At 34.0% G+C, this 21,076-nt stretch overlaps 1 protein-coding gene across 1 annotated transcript; it reads right to left on the reverse strand.

Moving 5' to 3' along the window:
- Positions 1 to 820: 820 nt before the first annotated feature.
- dhcr24 (24-dehydrocholesterol reductase) lies at positions 821 to 21,076 on the reverse strand. Its single transcript, XM_068725475.1, has 9 exons — positions 20,677 to 21,076; positions 19,629 to 19,784; positions 18,427 to 18,532; positions 17,846 to 17,964; positions 16,786 to 17,049; positions 16,448 to 16,591; positions 2,086 to 2,283; positions 1,813 to 1,991; positions 821 to 1,652 (listed from the first exon to the last, which is right to left on the reverse strand). Exons 1-9 carry the CDS (start codon positions 20,905 to 20,907, stop codon positions 1,499 to 1,501), a joined length of 1,551 nt encoding a protein of 516 aa, XP_068581576.1. The 5' UTR covers positions 20,908 to 21,076; the 3' UTR covers positions 821 to 1,498.

The following is a 21,076-nucleotide window of genomic DNA, read 5'->3' on the forward strand; positions in this document are numbered from 1 at the left end:
TCTCAGCATACTATACAATGCCTTTTTCTCGACATGCTATACTATGACTTTTTTATGACTTTTCTTTTTTTTCATGCTTTACCTCAAACTTTTTACTACTCACTAGACTATGATATTCCATTGTATTACCATACCCTGACTTATATTAATAAACTACACTGGAAAATATCACTGGAAACAGTTTGTCTTTGCATTTTTTTTGTCCTTTCAGCAATGATAACAATTTTTGCTTTATTTTATCAACCACAACATTTTTTCAATATAGACCTCTACCAAACAGTTCAGATGTCACTTATTGTATTTTATTATTCTATGGGGTGTTTTGACGATTTTCTAGTATAACGGCCAGAATTGTGCATCATAAAATGTCCATCTATTATTATTATTAATAAGAAAAAAACTAAATCACAATCTGATTCGTAGATATTTATCTTCACTACTAGAAAATAACATTTCGACGTGTCAAAATGTTATTTTGACTAGTTATCTGTAAACAATTTTGACATGTTACAAATATATTATCACATGTAGAAATTATATTTCGACTAGTCAAAACAGATGTCTTTAATTTTATTACAGATATCAGTAATTCCTTTTTCACTAGTAAGAATAATGATTAGGCTACAGGTATCTAGATTCTACATGTTGAAAAATGATTGTGACTATTTGAGATGTAATTTCCCATTTCAGATAACAACAAACGCATCTCCGATTTGTTAGTCACTGGTTTTCTATGATGCCTTTCAGATCACACAGGGACAACAAACAAACCCCCCAAAATATGTTAAACGATCCAGTTATTCAAACGAGGTGAAATGAGTATTGATGAGCATATCAGTTTATTCAACTAAATGCCAACGCCTGCAGAGAGAAGTTAAAGGAGACAGATGATCAGCTGTGCTGTTGTTCAAATAGTCCAAACAAATCTGCTCAGAGCAAATTTATTAGTTGTGAAAACATTTGTGAACAATTATTACTACAGTTCAACTTCAGAATCTGTATTTAATAAAACATGAGAATGAAAGAGCTTTTAATTACTTCATTTAAGAGTTACAATAGAATTTGTTTGGTTTCTCTTCATCAAATATTTATTACAAAAGTGTGTATCTTAAAATATGTGCACGACTGTAACGAGGAAGTCATGTTTTCAAAGTCTATGGCACTTGTAGGTAATTATAAGGTAGTTAAACAAAATAAAGCATTCGGTCCAATATGCTCCCAACAACAGCACATGAAATCAGAACATGGATGTTAAAATAAGCTCTTGAGAAAGAGAAGACAAAATACATTCATGACATACAATACTTCACGTTGATAGACGGGCCTCTTAAGACACGGCTTGGTTGCCAAAAATAACCCTTCAGCTTGTAGTCATGTATGCCGAGCTCATCTCTGAGATGTATGTTTGAGTACAACAGTCTGTTTCGTCTTCGTTAAAACATCCCATGCTGCCGACGCAGCGCCGCGGTGACGCAGGTCAGGGTACCGGCGATCGGGGTCAGTGTCGGGCGGATTTGCAGATTTTGTCGTAAACCTCCGGGAAGGCCTCCTTACAGCCCAGTTCCTCTCTCAGCCTGTGATACAGCTGTCCGTCAAACATCTGCCAAAACTCCTCTCGGTCCATGTACACATCTGCATACAGCATCTGGAACCTGGCAGGAGGAAGACGGCACATGTACATATAAATACAAGAACGTTGATGTCTTTATGTTTTGTATGCTTTGGTGCAGATCCCCGCTGTTAGAAATGAACAAACTGATTATCAGACACCACCGTACACACGATACACTTCACGTGTTATTACAGACTCACCCGTGCACGTCTCGCACAAACTTCTCCAGCTGACGCGTTGATGCTTTGGCTTCAAAGTGTTTGACTTTGGGCTCTCCATAAGCTCCGATATCCACGTACAGCTCCTCCTCCGGACCTTTGGGGTGGACCATCCCTCTGCCGGGGGGCAACAGGAAGGGACACAGCCACAGGGGGTAAACCTGGAACCACACAAGAGGCACGGGAGTTGAAACAGGACCGTAGACGGCGGGTAACGGCTTACGTTAAACGGCTTTGTTCAGATCCGAGTCTCACGTCGACGTCCTGGTGGAAGCGCGTGATGGCAGCCTGCAGGTCCTTCATGGGGACCAGCATGTCCTGGACCACGTGGTGCTGCTCGTACAGCCGTCTGATGGTCTCTCCCTGCGTGAGCTTCAACAGGGAGATCTTAGGAGGAACCATCCATCCAAAAATCCAGCGAAATATCGGGTTGTTGCCGAAGGGAATAATATCCTGGAGAACGGACACAGAGACGTTCACAAACACGGTGAAAAGACGATGGTAACGAGGAACAACCAACCAATCAGCAGAAACAATTATGATAAGTCGTTGTTTGTTTGTTTTTAAACAAAAAAGTCAAACATTTGCTGATATCAGTTTCTTACAAGTGAAAATGAAATATTGTTGGTTTTGGGTTGTTGGTCAGACGTCAGACGCACTTTCAAGATGTCATGTTGGCTTCTGGAAATCTGTGTTTTTACGTTTAAATGATCTGTTAACTAAGAGTTACATGTGTGTGTGGAGGCAAAGAAAAGACACATTTTGAATTTTATTAGCAATTGAATAATGAACTATGAATATAAATAACAACTTAATATTAAAATGTTTGTCATTTTTTCATCTTCTGGCTAAGATGGAAGCAAAGACTGGGCTTTTTCAACAGATCCTCAATATGCACATTAAATGTCAAATTTGCATGAAGTCAAATGCATATGTATTAAATATTAAACCTCAAACTATGACATACTATGATTTTTTTATGACATGCTATACTATGACTTTTTTATAACATGCTATACTATGACTTTTTTGACATGCTATACTATGACTTTTTTATAACATGCTATACAATGACTTTTTTTCGACATACTATACTATGACTTTTTTATGACATGCTATACTATGACTTTTTTATAACATGCTATACTATGATTTTTTTCAACACACTATACTATGACTTTTTATGACATACTATACCATGACTTTTTCTCGACATGCTATACTATGACTTTTTTTCGACATGCTATACTATGACTTTTTTCGACATGCTATACTATGACTTTTTTTCGACATACTATACTATGACTTTTTCAACATACTATACTATGACTTTTATGACGTACTATACTATGACTTTTTATGACATACTATACTATGACTTTTTCGACATACTATACTATGACTTTTTATGACATACTATACTATGACTTTTCGACATACTATACTATGACTTTTTATGACATACTATACGATGACTTTTTATCAATATACTATACAATTACTTTTTTTCAACATACTATACTGTGACTTTTTTTCAACATACTATCCTATGACTTTTTTATAACATGCTATACTATGACTTTTTTATAACATGCTATACTATGACTTTTTTATAACATGCTATACTATGACTTTTTATGACATGCTATACTATGACTTTTTTTCAACACACTATACTATGACTTTTTTCGACATGCTATACCATGACTTTTTTTCGACATACTATACTATGACTTTTTCGACATACTATACTATGACTTTTTCGACATACTATACTATGACTTTTTTTCGACATGCTAAACTATGACTTTTTTATAACATGCTATACTATGATTTTTTTCAGCATGCTATACTCTGACTTTTTTTCGACAGGCTATACTATGACTTTTTTTCGACAGGCTATACTATGACTTTTTTTCGACATACTATACTATGACTTTTTTATGACATGCTATACTCTGACTTTTTTGACATACTATACTATGACTTTTTCGACATACTATACTATGACTTTTTAGACATTCTATACTATAATTTTTTTCGACATGCTATACTATGACTTTTTTGACATGCTATACTATGACTTTTGAGATATTCTATACTATAATTTTTTTCGACATGCTATACTATGACTTTTTTGACATGCTATACTATGACTTTTTTATGACATGCTATACTATGACTTTTTTATAACATGCTATACTATGACTTTTTTGACATGCTATACTATGACTTTTTTATAACATGCTATACAATGACTTTTTTTCGACATGCTATACTATGACTTTTTTATAACATGCTATACTATGATTTTTTTCAACACACTATACTATGACTTTTTATGACATACTATACCATGACTTTTTCTCGACATGCTATACCATGACTTTTTTCGACATACTATACTATGACTTTTTCGACATACTATACTATGACTTTTTCGACATACTATACTATGACTTTTTTTCGACATACTATACTATGACTTTTTCAACATACTATACTATGACTTTTTCGACATACTATACTATGACTTTTTTTCGACATACTATACTATGACTTTTTCGACATACTATACTATGACTTTTTCGACATACTATACTATGACTTTTTTCAACATGCTATACCATGATTTTTTTCGACACACTATACTATGACTTTTTTCGACAGGCTATACTATGACTTTTTTTCGACATACTATACTATGACTTTTTTATGACATGCTATACTATGAATTTTTTCGACATGCTATACTCTGACTTTTTTATGACATACTATACTATGACTTTTTCGACATACTATACTATGACTTTTTAGACATTCTATACTATAATTTTTTTCGACATACTATACTATGACTTTTTTATGACATGCTATACTATGACTTTTTTATAACATGCTATACTATGATTTTTTTCAACACACTATACTATGACTTTTTATGACATACTATACCATGACTTTTTCTCGACATGCTATACCATGACTTTTTTTCGACATACTATACTATGACTTTTTCGACATACTATACTATGACTTTTTCGACATACTATACTATGACTTTTTTTCGACATACTATACTATGACTTTTTCGACATACTATACTATGACTTTTTTTCGACATACTATACTATGACTTTTTCGACATACAATACTATGACTTTTTCGACATACTATACTATGACTTTTTTATGACATGCTATACTATGAATTTTTTCGACATGCTATACTCTGACTTTTTTATGACATACTATACTATGACTTTTTTGACATACTATACTATGACTTTTTAGACATTCTATACTATAATTTTTTTTGACATGCTATACTATGACTTTTTTGACATGCTATACTATGACTTTTGAGATATTCTATACTATAATTCTTTTCAACATGCTATACTATGACTTTTTTGACATGCTATACTATGACTTTTTTCGAGTTGCTATACTATGACTTTTTTTGATATGCTATACTATGACTTTTTTGACATGCTATACTATGACTTTTCGATATGCTATACTATGACTTTTTTGACATGCTATACTATGACTTTTTTTGACATACTATACTATGACTTTTTTGACATGCTATACTATGACTTTTTATAACATGCTATGCTATGATTTTTTTCGACATGCTATACTTTGACTTTTTTTTGACATACTATACTATGAGTTTTTCGACATGCTATACTATGACTTTTTTCAACATGCTATACTATGACTTTTTTCGACATGCTATACTATGATTTTTTTCGACACGCTATACGATGACTTTTTTTTCGACAGGCTATACAATGACTTTTTTTCGACGTACTATACTATGACTTTTTTTCGACTTTCTATACTATGACTTTTTTCGACATGCTATACTATGACTTTTTTTCGACATGCTATACTATGACTTTTTTTCGACATTCTATACTATGACTTTTTATGACATGTTATACTATGACTTTTTTCAACACGCTATACTATGACTTTTTTATAACATGCTATACTATGACTTTTTTCAACATGCTATACTATGACTTTTTTCAACATGCTATACTATGATTTTTTTATGACATGCTATACTATGACTTTTTCGACATACTATGATTTTTTTCAACACGCTATACTATGACTTTTTTATAACATGCTATACTATGACTTTTTTCAACATACTATACTATGACTTTTTATGACATACTATACTATGACTTTTTTGTGACATACTATACTATGACTTTTTTTCGACATACTATACTATGACTTTTTATCAATATACTATACTATGACTTTTTTCGACATGCTATACTATGACTTTTTTTCGACATACTATACAATGACTTTTTTTCGACATGCTATACTATGACTTTTTTTCGACATGCTATACTATGACTTTTTTCGACATGCTATACTATGACTTTTTTCGACATGCTATACTATGACTTTTTCGACATGCTATCCTATGACTTTTTTGGACATACTATACTATGACTTTTTATGACATACTATACTATGATTTTTTTATGACGTACTATACTATGACTTTTTATGACATACTATACAATGACTTTTTTTCAACACACTATACTATGACTTTTTTTTCGACATGCTATACTATGACTTTTTTCGACATGCTATACCATGACTTTTTTTCGACATACTATACTATGACTTTTTCGACATACTATACTATGACTTTTTTTCGACATACTATACTATGACTTTTTCGACATACTATACTATGACTTTTTCGACATACTATACTATGACTTTTTTTTGACATACTATACTATGACTTTTTTATAACATGCTATACTATGATTTTTTTCGACATGCTATACTCTGACTTTTTTTTGACATACTATACTATGACTTTTTCGACTTGCCATACCATGACTTTTTTCAACATGCTATACTATGACTTTTTTCGACATGCCATACCATGACTTTTTTCAACATGCTATACTATGACTTTTTTTAACATGCTATACTATGACTTTTTTGCCAAGCTATACTATGACTTTTTTCAACATGCTATACCATGACTTTTTTCGACAGGCTATACTATGACTTTTTTTCGACATACTATACTATGACTTTTTTATGACATGCTATACCATGACTTTTTTGACATACTATACTATGACTTTTTAGACATTGTATACTATAATTTTTTTTTACATGCTATACTATGACTTTTTTGACATGCTATACTATGACTTTTTTATAACATGCTATACTATGATTTTTTTCAACACACTATACTATGACTTTTTATGACATACTATACCATGACTTTTTCTCGACATGCTATACCATGACTTTTTTCGACATACTATACTATGACTTTTTCGACATACTATACTATGACTTTTTCGACATACTATACTATGACTTTTTTTCGACATACTATACTATGACTTTTTCAACATACTATACTATGACTTTTTCGACATACTATACTATGACTTTTTTTCGACATACTATACTATGACTTTTTCGACATACTATACTATGACTTTTTCGACATACTATACTATGACTTTTTTCAACATGCTATACCATGATTTTTTTCGACACACTATACTATGACTTTTTTTCGACAGGCTATACTATGACTTTTTTTCGACATACTATACTATGACTTTTTTATGACATGCTATACTATGAATTTTTTCGACATGCTATACTCTGACTTTTTTATGACATACTATACTATGACTTTTTCGACATACTATACTATGACTTTTTAGACATTCTATACTATAATTTTTTTCGACATACTATACTATGACTTTTTTATGACATGCTATACTATGACTTTTTTATAACATGCTATACTATGATTTTTTTCAACACACTATACTATGACTTTTTATGACATACTATACCATGACTTTTTCTCGACATGCTATACCATGACTTTTTTTCGACATACTATACTATGACTTTTTCGACATACTATACTATGACTTTTTCGACATACTATACTATGACTTTTTTTCGACATACTATACTATGACTTTTTCGACATACTATACTATGACTTTTTTTCGACATACTATACTATGACTTTTTCGACATACAATACTATGACTTTTTCGACATACTATACTATGACTTTTTTATGACATGCTATACTATGAATTTTTTCGACATGCTATACTCTGACTTTTTTATGACATACTATACTATGACTTTTTTGACATACTATACTATGACTTTTTAGACATTCTATACTATAATTTTTTTTGACATGCTATACTATGACTTTTTTGACATGCTATACTATGACTTTTGAGATATTCTATACTATAATTCTTTTCAACATGCTATACTATGACTTTTTTGACATGCTATACTATGACTTTTTTCGAGTTGCTATACTATGACTTTTTTTGATATGCTATACTATGACTTTTTTGACATGCTATACTATGACTTTTCGATATGCTATACTATGACTTTTTTGACATGCTATACTATGACTTTTTTTGACATACTATACTATGACTTTTTTGACATGCTATACTATGACTTTTTATAACATGCTATGCTATGATTTTTTTCGACATGCTATACTTTGACTTTTTTTTGACATACTATACTATGAGTTTTTCGACATGCTATACTATGACTTTTTTCAACATGCTATACTATGACTTTTTTTGACATGCTATACTATGACTTTTTTCGACATGCTATACTATGACTTTTTTCGACATGCTATACTATGACTTTTTTTCGACATACTATACAATGACTTTTTTTCGACATGCTATACTATGACTTTTTTTCGACATGCTATACTATGACTTTTTTCGACATGCTATACTATGACTTTTTTCGACATGCTATACTATGACTTTTTCGACATGCTATCCTATGACTTTTTTGGACATACTATACTATGACTTTTTATGACATACTATACTATGATTTTTTTATGACGTACTATACTATGACTTTTTATGACATACTATACAATGACTTTTTTTCAACACACTATACTATGACTTTTTTTTCGACATGCTATACTATGACTTTTTTCGACATGCTATACCATGACTTTTTTTCGACATACTATACTATGACTTTTTCGACATACTATACTATGACTTTTTTTCGACATACTATACTATGACTTTTTCGACATACTATACTATGACTTTTTCGACATACTATACTATGACTTTTTTTTGACATACTATACTATGACTTTTTTATAACATGCTATACTATGATTTTTTTCGACATGCTATACTCTGACTTTTTTTTGACATACTATACTATGACTTTTTCGACTTGCCATACCATGACTTTTTTCAACATGCTATACTATGACTTTTTTTAACATGCTATACCATGATTTTTTTGACATGCTATACTATGACTTTTTTCGACATGCCATACCATGACTTTTTTCAACATGCTATACTATGACTTTTTTTAACATGCTATACTATGACTTTTTTGCCAAGCTATACTATGACTTTTTTCAACATGCTATACCATGACTTTTTTCGACAGGCTATACTATGACTTTTTTTCGACATACTATACTATGACTTTTTTATGACATGCTATACCATGACTTTTTGACATACTATACTATGACTTTTTAGACATTGTATACTATAATTTTTTTTTACATGCTATACTATGACTTTTTTGACATGCTATACTATAATTTTTTTTGACATGCTATACTATGACTTTTGAGATATTCTATACTATAATTTTTTTCGACATGCTATACTATGACTTTTTAGACATTTTATACTATAATTTTTTTTGACATGCTATACTATGACTTTTTTGACATGCTATACTACGACTTTTGAGATATTCTATACTATAATTTTTTTCGACATGCTATGCTATGACTTTTTTGACATGCTATACTATGACTTTTTTCGATATGCTATACTATGACTTTTTTGACATACTATACTATGACTTTTTTGACATGCTATACTATGACTTTTTTGACATATAATACTATGACTTTTTTGACATACTATACTATGACTTTTTTCGACATGCTATACTATGACTTTTTTGACATGCTTTACTATGACTTTTTTCGACATGCTATACTATGACTTTTTTGACATGCTATACTATGACTTTTTTGACATGCTATACTATGACTTTTTTCGACATGCTATACTATGACTTTTTCGACATGCTATACTATGATTTTTTTTTTACATACTATACTATGACGTTTTTCAACATACTATACTATGACTTTTTTTCGACATACTATACTCTGACTTTTTTTTCGACATACTATACTATGACTTTTTCAACATACTATACTATGACTTTTTATGACATACTATACTATGACTTTTTTTCGAGATGCTATACTATGACTTTTTTTCGACATGCTATACTATGACTTTTTTCGACATGCTATACCATGACTTTTTTATGACATACTATACTATGACTTTTTCGACATACTATACTATGACTTTTTCGACATACTATACTATGACTTTTTCGACATACTATACTATGACTTTTTTCGACATGCTATACTATGACTTTTTTATAACATGCTATACTATGATTTTTTTCGACATGCTATACTCTGACTTTTTTTTGACATACTATACTATGACTTTTTCGACATACTATACTATGACTTTTTTATGACATGCTATACCATGACTTTTTTGACATACTATACTATGACTTTTTAGACATTCTATACTATAATTTTTTTTGACATGCTATACTATGACTTTTTTGACATGCTATACTATAATTTTTTTTGACATGCTATACTATGACTTTTGAGATATTCTATACTATAATTTTTTTCGACATGCTATACTATGACTTTTTAGACATTCTATACTATAATTTTTTTCGACATGCTATACTATGACTTTTTTGACATGCTATACTATGACTTTTTTCGACATGCTATACTATGACTTTTTTCGATATGCTATACTATGACTTTTTTGACATGCTATACTATGACTTTTTTTGTCATACTATACTATGACTTTTTTGACATGCTATACTATGACTTTTTTGACATGCTATACTATGACTTTTTCAACATGCTATACTATGACTTTTTCGACATGCTATACTATGATTTTTTTTTGACATACTATACTATGACGTTTTTTCAACACGCTATACTATGACTTTTTATAACATGCTATACTATGACTTTTTTTCAACATACTATACTATGACTTTTTATGACATACTATACTATGACTTTTTTTCGACATACTATAGTATGACTTTTTTCGACATGCTATACTATGACTTTTTTATGACATACTATACTATGACTTTTTTGTGACATACTATACTATGACTTTTTTTCGACATACTATACTATGACTTTTTATCAATATACTATACTATGACTTTTTTCGACATGCTATACTATGACTTTTTTTCGACATACTATACAATGACTTTTTTTCGACATGCTATACTATGACTTTTTTTCGACATGCTATACTATGACTTTTTTTCGACATGCTATACTATGACTTTTTTCGACATGCTATACTATGACTTTTTCGACATGCTATCCTATGACTTTTTTCGACATACTATACTATGACTTTTTATGACATACTATACTATGATTTTTTTATGACGTACTATACTATGACTTTTTATGACATACTATACAATGACTTTTTCGACATACTATACTATGACTTTTTATGACATACTATACAATGACTTTTTTTCAACACACTATACTATGACTTTTTTTTCGACATGCTATACCATGACTTTTTTTCGACATACTATACTATGACTTTTTCGACATACTATACTATGACTTTTTTTCGACATACTATACTATGACTTTTTCGACATACTATACTATGACTTTTTCGACATACTATACTATGACTTTTTTTCGACATACTATACTATGACTTTTTTATAAAATGCTATACTATGATTTTTTTCGACATGCTATACTCTGACTTTTTTTTGACATACTATACTATGACTTTTTCGACATGCCATACCATGACTTTTTTCAACATGCTATACTATGACTTTTTTTAACATGCTATACCATGATTTTTTTGACATGCTATACTATGACTTTTTTCGACATGCTATACTATGACTTTTTTGCCAAGCTATACTATGACTTTTTTCAACATGCTATACCATGACTTTTTTCGACAGGCTATACTATGACTTTTTTTCGACATACTATACTATGACTTTTTTATGACATGCTATACTATGACTTTTTAGACATTGTATACTATAATTTTTTTTGACATGCTATACTATGACTTTTTTATAACATGCTATACTATGATTTTTTTTTGACATACTATACTATGACGTTTTTCAACATACTATTCTATGACTTTTTTTCGACATGCTATACTCTGACTTTTTTTTCGACATACTATACTATGACTTTTTCAACATACTATACTATGACTTTTTAGACATTCTATACTATAATTTTTTTCGACATGCTATACTATGACTTTTTTGACATGCTATACTATGACTTTTTTCGACATGCTATACTATGACTTTTTTGACATGCTATACTATGACTTTTTTGACATACTATACTATGACTTTTTTGACATACTATACTATGACTTTTTTCGACATGCTATACTATGACTTTTTTCGACATGCTATACTATGACTTTTTTCGACATGCTATACTATGACTTTTTCGACATGCTATACTATGATTTTTTTTTGACATACTATACTATGACGTTTTTTCAACATACTATACTATGACTTTTTCGACATGCTATACTATGACTTTTTTCGACATGCTATACTATGACTTTTTCGACATGCTATACTATGACTTTTTTTCGACATGCTATACTATGACTTTTTTTTCGACATACTATACTATGACTTTTTCGACATGCTATACTATGACTTTTTCGACATGCTATACTATGACTTTTTTTCGACATGCTATACTATGACTTTTTTATTACATGCTATGCTATGATTTTTTTCGACATGCTATACTTTGACTTTTTTTTGACATACTATACTATGAGTTTTTCGACATGCTATACTATGATTTTTTTCGACACGCTATACGATGACTTTTTTTTCGACAGGCTATACTATGACTTTTTTTCGACGTACTATACTATGACTTTTTTATGACATGCTATACTCTGACTTTTTTATGACATACTATACTATGACTTTTTCGACATACTATACTATGACTTTTTAGACATTCTATACTATATTTTTTTCCGACATGCTATACTATGACTTTTTTGACATGCTATACTATGACTTTTTTCGACATGCTATACTATGACTTTTTTCGATATGCTATACTATGACTTTTTTGACATGCTATACTATGACTTTTTTTGACATACTATACTATGACTTTTTTGACATGCTATACTATGACTTTTTTGACATGCTATACTATGACTTTTTTCGACATGCTATACTATGACTTTTTTGACATGCTATACTATGACTTTTTTGACATACTATACTATGACTTTTTTGACATACTATACTATGACTTTTTTCGACATGCTATACTATGACTTTTTTCGACATGCTATACTATGACTTTTTTCGACATGCTATACTATGACTTTTTCGACATGCTATACTATGATTTTTTTTTGACATACTATACTATGACGTTTTTTCAACATACTATACTATGACTTTTTCGACATGCTATACTATGACTTTTTTCGACATGCTATACTATGACTTTTTCGACATGCTATACTATGACTTTTTTTCGACATGCTATACTATGACTTTTTTTTCGACATACTATACTATGACTTTTTCGACATGCTATACTATGACTTTTTCGACATGCTATACTATGACTTTTTTTCGACATGCTATACTATGACTTTTTTATAACATGCTATGCTATGATTTTTTTCGACATGCTATACTTTGACTTTTTTTTGACATACTATACTATGAGTTTTTCGACATGCTATACTATGATTTTTTTCGACACGCTATACGATGACTTTTTTTTCGACAGGCTATACTATGACTTTTTTTCGACGTACTATACTATGACTTTTTTATGACATGCTATACTCTGACTTTTTTATGACATACTATACTATGACTTTTTCGACATACTATACTATGACTTTTTAGACATTCTATACTATATTTTTTTCCGACATGCTATACTATGACTTTTTTGACATGCTATACTATGACTTTTTTCGACATGCTATACTATGACTTTTTTTCAACTTTCTATACTATGACTTTTTTCGACATGCTATACTATGACTTTTTTGACATGCTATACTATGACTTTTTATGACATGCTATACTATGACTTTTTATGACATGCTATACTATGACTTTTTTATAACATGCTATACTATGACTTTTTTCAACATGCTATACTATGACTTTTTTCAACATGCTATACTATGATTTTTTTCGACACGCTATACTATGATTTTTTTCCGACAGGCTATACTATGACTTTTTTTCGACATACTATACTATGACTTTTTTATGACATGCTATACCATGACTTTTTTATGACATACTATACTATGACTTTTTCGACATACTATACTATAATTTTTTTCGACATGCTATACTTTGACTTTTTGACATACTATACTATGACTTTTTCGACATACTATACTATAATTTTTTTCGACATGCTATACTTTGACTTTTTGACATACTATACTATGACTTTTTCGACATACTATACTATAATTTTTTTCGACATGCTATACTTTGACTTTTTGACATGCTATACTATGACTTTTTTGACATGCTGTACTATGACTTTTTTGACATGCTATACTATGACTTTTTTCGACATACTATACTATGACTTTTTTCGACATGCTATACTATGACGTTTTTCAACAAACTATACTATGACTTTTTCGACATGCTATACTATAATTTTTTTCGACATACTATACTATGACTTTTTTTCGACATTCTATACTATGACTTTTTTATGACATGCTATACTATGACTTTTTTTCGACATGCTATACTATAATTTATTTCGACACGCTATACTATGACTATACTATGACTTTTTTATGACATACTATACTATGACTTTTTTAGGACATGCTGTACTACGACTTTTTTTCGACACGCTATACGATGACTTTTTTATGACATACTATACTATGACTTTTTTTCGACATGCTATACTATGACTTTTTTATGACATACTATACTATGACTTTTTTATGACATACTATACTATGACTTTTTCGACATACTATACTATGACTTTTTTTCGACATGTTATACTATGATTTTTTTCGACATGCTATACTATGACTTTTTTTCGACATGTTATACTATGACTTTTTTCAACATACTATATTATGACTTTTTTATGACATGCTATACTATGACTTTTTATGACATACTATACTATGACTTTTTATAACATACTATACTATGACTTTTTATGACATACTATACTATGACTTTTTATGATATACTATACTATGACTTTTTTATGACATGCTATACTATGACTTTTTATGACATACTATATTATGACTTTTTTATGACATGCTATGCTATGACTTTTTATGACATACTATACTATGACTTTTTATGACATACTATACTATGACTTTGACTCTGAAGGAAAAACTGGGCTTTTTCAACAGATCCTCAATATGCACATTAAATGTCAAACTAAGCCAAATGCCTAGATATTAAATATTAAACCGATATCACTCGATATTTCCAAATCACAAAATAATACAAATTAAATTAAATTTCATTTTATTTCATAAGATGTGTTATTTTTTTTTAAATAGATAAAAAAGACGAGGAGGGTCTAATTACATTTTTAATAACACTGTGGAGATCCTTGCTCTTTATTAAATTAAATTGAACCCCTCCTTTCTACCCAAATTATTTGCAAACAGAACCTTAACATTTTAAATTACAGCAACACGAATCATATGGTTTTTCTTTATGTGATGTTGCATTTCTGCACGAGGACAGAATTTGTCATAAAGTTTAATGTAAATGAATCCTCTCATATTCCAGCAGGGGGCAGCCACAACCTTCTTAACAGTGTCAAACGCTCTCACGTCTCCACGTCCACCACACACACACACACACACACACACACACACACACACACACACACAATGATCACAAAGTGTGCCTGTAACCAAAGCACCGGTCTGCCTGCCTTCTATCTCTGCACCGTCTACACAACAAAAAACACAGAGCACCCAAAAAGCCCAGAGATGCTCCTGTAGGTATCTGCCAAACCAATGCTCTGCATAATTCATCACACCACTTACTGTTACAAAAAACAAGAGGATGCCAAGCCCTTCTCACTAATGGCTAATGGTGTGTGTGTGTGTGTGTGTGTGTGTGTGTGTGTGTGTGTGTGTGTGTGTGTGAGACAGAGAAAGAGCATTAGAGTGTAATAAAGAGAAGAGAGCAAGAAGTTGATGAGATGATGACGAGCTAATATCTGGAAGAAATGTTCAGTACCTTAATGTAAGGCTAAAGCTGTGTGTGTGTGTGTGTGTGTGTGTGTGTGTGTGTGTGTGTGTGTGTGTGTGTGTGTGTGTGAGTACCTGAATCTCCCAGAAGATGCTGCGTGTGTGTCTGTGGTAGTACTGCCTCAGAGGGATGTATTCAACTCCAGCCTGGTCGTCTTTCAGGTATCCCTCCACGTGTTTGAAGAACCAGGGTTTGAAGTGAAGGCCGATTCTGTTAATCTGTCAGAGAGGACGAGGGGAGGTCAGAGGGCAACGTCGGTCATGTTTTTGTGTCTCGTGTTTGGTGAGTCGAAGACACATTTACAGCCTATTGGACAATAAAGATTCATTCTACTATATTTTACTGTAAAAGGTAAAGAAAACCTTAGACGCAAAGACATGAGAAAATAGGCTCCAGGTTGAGATGTCCTCACCTGATCGGGCTCGGCGTGGTCCGTCATCGTTCCCGTCATGATGACGGCGGCGTCCCGAGCGTACTGGAGGCCCTCTACGAACGCGTTCTGCTTGTTCTCCGACGCCGCGGCGAAGCGCTCGCAGATGTTCTCCAGCCCTCTGACCGGCTCGTAGCGCAGCTTCACCCAGGCTTTAGCGGGGACTATTTTAATCTCAGCCGCAACCAGGAAGCCCAGGGTTCCACAGGACCACGGCACGGCGTGGAACAGGTCCGAGTTCTCCTCCTAAGAGTTGGAGACGGCGTCGTCTATGAAACATGTATGAATGTGGTCTCTGCCTTCTGGGTTTCTAACGTTCGGCTATTTGTCACCATGTTGGCTTTGACAACTAAACCATTAGCAAACCTCACAGCACTTCATCTCCTCCACAAGAACACCACTGGTTTTGTTTACTTTGATGAGACAATTACACAACATGTTTACTGCAACTCTGTCCAGCAGGGGGCGACTCCTCTGGTTGTATAGAAGTCTAGTCTAAAATGACTCTACTTCTCTCTTGATTTATTCCCTCAGTAAACATTGTAAACATGAGTTTATGGTCTCAATCTCTAGTTTACAGTCTTCTTCAATACAGCATGATGTTCATTTAGTACATTATGCTCCATTTAGAGTCAAACACACCATAAAGAGGGGATGCTTTAGGGGCGGGGCTTACCACTCATTCAGTGACAGCGGTAATGACATTTAGTAGCTCTTGGTTCAGAAATAGAAAACAGCTGGAATGGTTCCGTAAACAGGAAGCACCATTTGTTATGTTTATTTTTCAGTGATTCAATTGTGATTTGAGCTTTGTAGAAATACCGCCTCATTAACATGTTGAGCTTGAAATCAGGGGTGAGTTGGGAAAATTAGGGAGGAGGGCGTTTCCAGTTGTTTCCAGATGATGTGATGATGGTGTTGCCATGGATCACAGAACATAAGTAACCCACTAATCTCACTTTATGTCACAGGGCTCCTGAACACACACACACACACACACACACACACACACACACACACACGTGACACACTCGATACTCACCTCAGTGCAGCGCACCAAGCTGCCGTCAGCTAGAACCAGTTCGAATGCAACACAGATGTGCTGAAACAGCCCGTAAATGTGAGAGGATGACTCGATGCCTGTACCCATCACCAAACCACCTGAGAGAGGAGAGACAATTACATTAATTCAAGATCTTTTCAGGTGGGCAAACACACATACACTGGTTGTTGAGTATGTGTGTGTGTGTGTGTGTCTGCTTGGACATCAGGATAAATGAATGCACCGCTGCCTGATGGGAAAACATTAGGATTGCTGATGCGCCGTTTATGGCATCAGGGAATCCATTATGAAACCCGATCCAGGGGCGCTTCCACCGCTGCAGCCATTTCCTCCCGGCTTCATCTCCTGAGCTACAACATCAATCCTCTAACTCAATTAGAGAAGTCGCCGGTGCTCTAAACAGGATGCAGCGGCTGATGGAGGAGATGCGGGGTCGGCCTCACAGAACGACGATCCGTGGAGATCGTCAGCACGTCTTCTATCTCTAGAAGCCAGAGAGGAGACGACGCCGCTCTGCGACGGTCACCCAGGAAATAATGCACGGCCGCAGGGCGACTTACCCACAGTGAGGTCGTCCAGCTCGGGCAGCACCGGCAGCGTCCAGCCAATGGAGGTGAGGAGAGCGGTCACCTGACCCATGTTGGCCAGCGGCTCCACTCTCACCACCTAAAAAAAAAACAAAAGGTTTGATACAAAATGACGATACAAAATCCAGCCAGATACATTTTTAACATGACTGGATTGTGTCACAGTGCCATCATTGTACAATAACACCGGGTTCACTGCTGACGTGTGGAAACACGACGTCCCCGCTGATTAACTGAAGCACAAGGTGTCCCGAAACAGAGGCAGCCGGATGAGCACACAAACCCCCACGTTAGCCAAATACGTTTGGTAGAAAAGACGAGTGAAACGGTAAAAATATTAAGCAGTGTGTCCTGTGTGTTTCGTACCGGGTTATAACACACTCACAAAGACAACGCTAACATGCAGATGTTTAGAGGGTGTAATGTTTACTACGTTCCCCATCTTAGTTTAGTGTGTTAGCATGCTAATACGCCCACAATAACAATGCTAACATGCAGATGTTCAGAACAATGTTTACTTTGTTCACCATCTTAGTTTTGGACGTTAGCATGCTAACACACTCACAATGAAAATGCTAACAAGCAGATGTTCAGAGGGTGTAATGCTTACTTTGGTCACCTTTGTTAGTTTAGTGTATTAGCATGCTAATACGCTCACAAAGACAATGCTAACATGCAGATGTTTAGAGGGTGTAATGTTTACTTTGGTCACCTTTGTTAGTTTAGTGTGTTAGCATGCTAACACACTCACAATGAAAATGCTAACAAGCAGATGTTCAGAGGGTGTAATGTTTACTTTGGTCACCTTTGTTAGTTTAGTGTGTTAGCATGCTAACACACTCACAATGAAAATGCTAACAAGCAGATGTTCAGAGGGTGTAATGTTTACTATGGTCACCTTTGTTAGTTTAGTGTGTTAGCATGCTAATACGCTCACAATGACAATGCTAACATGCAGATGTTCAGAACAATGTTTACTTTGTTTATCACCTTAGTTTAGTGTGTTAGCATGCTAATACGCTCACAAAGACAATGCTAACATGCAGATGTTAAGAGGGTGTAATGTTTACTTTGTTCACCTTTGTTAGTTTTGTGTGCTAGCATGCTAAAGTAAGCTAATGAGCACGGAGCACCAAGTAGAGCTGAGGCTGATGGGATCGACTGACTCCTCCTACCTGCCTCGTTGTGTCCACCTCCAGAATGTCCATCATGTTGATCATGATGTTCTTGTGGGTTTTTTTGTACTTCCCCACTCTGAGAGACACGGTGAGCCAGCCGGGTCGACCCGTACACATGTGGGTCTTGCTGCCGTCCTTCCTCCACTCGCGCACCTGAAATGTGGGATAAAGACAAGAACACAATTTCATTTAAGCTCCTCAAAATGGAGGGGAAAAAAAACGCTTTAGTGCTTTAAAGAGCGATATAAGCTCATCACATTTGCCCCATTTCTGAACTGATTCAGTTCATCGATCACTTTCATCACGCCCCTTTTAAACAATTAAATATGACCACGTCTGCCTCTTATTATCCCGGGGATATCGCTAAAAGTGTGCAGCCATTTCTCTCACAGTGTCAGACTTGATTTCCAGAGTATGTGGACACTTTATCATTATGTAACTTGATTGTTGAAACACTCAAACTGATTAGGTGAGGAGTTGCTTCACCGCAGGAGGTGAATTACAACGATCATGAACCTGCAGGCCCAACTAATCCAAAATAAATGCTTTTAAAACGCCAAACAAACAACCAAAGTTCCAACAAAACGTCCTTCAGTTGCATAAGAAGCAGGTTAAGTGAGGAGAAATGACACACTTGTGTAATAATTAATTTATAAGGTAAGAGAGCTAAAGCAGCGCACTCTGACATCACAATGCACTGATAATTTATATACACACACACACACACACACACACATAGGAGTCACTGTCACACACACACACACACACACCCACACACACCTGTAAGAGTCACTGTCTCACACTCTGACACACTCTCACTCACACACACACGCACACACTCTCACACACACACACACACACACACACACACACACACACACACACACACACACACACCTGTAAGAGTCACTGTCTCACACTCTGACACACTCTCACTCTCACACACACACACACACACACACACACACACACACCTGTAAGAGTCACTGTCACACAGATTATGATGATGATGATGATGATGATGGTGATGGTGGTGGAGGCTCACCTGTCGCTGGATGTCTCGCACGCGCTGGTCGTGCAGCTTGGGCGCACTGCACATCTTGAAAATGAGCCACGCGCGCACGTAGTAGTACACGTCGAACACCACGGAGAGCGGCAGCAGGAACAGACACACGAATATCCACCTCTGGTGCACGATCACGTAATCGACACCTTTGACTTTGATCCACAGCAGGAACGCGACGACCACGCCGGCTAACACCAACAGCGGCTCCATGGCTCGCGCGCGGTGCTCGGTCTCCAAACTAAAAGTATCGGACAGACTTCCTTCCTGTTTGAAGTTAAACTACCGGGGACATCGATTATCTCAACCCCCCCCAGAACTCCGAGGACTCCTGACCACCTCTTCACCGCGATAGGTGAACGTTTCCCCGGTGGCCGGTTGG

This window comes from Cebidichthys violaceus, unplaced genomic scaffold (genome assembly GCF_023349555.1).
Source record: "Cebidichthys violaceus isolate CVI_PGR_0920_01 unplaced genomic scaffold, fCebVio1.0.p SCAF_35, whole genome shotgun sequence".
In the NCBI taxonomy this organism is placed as follows: Eukaryota; Metazoa; Chordata; class Actinopteri; order Perciformes; family Stichaeidae; genus Cebidichthys; species Cebidichthys violaceus.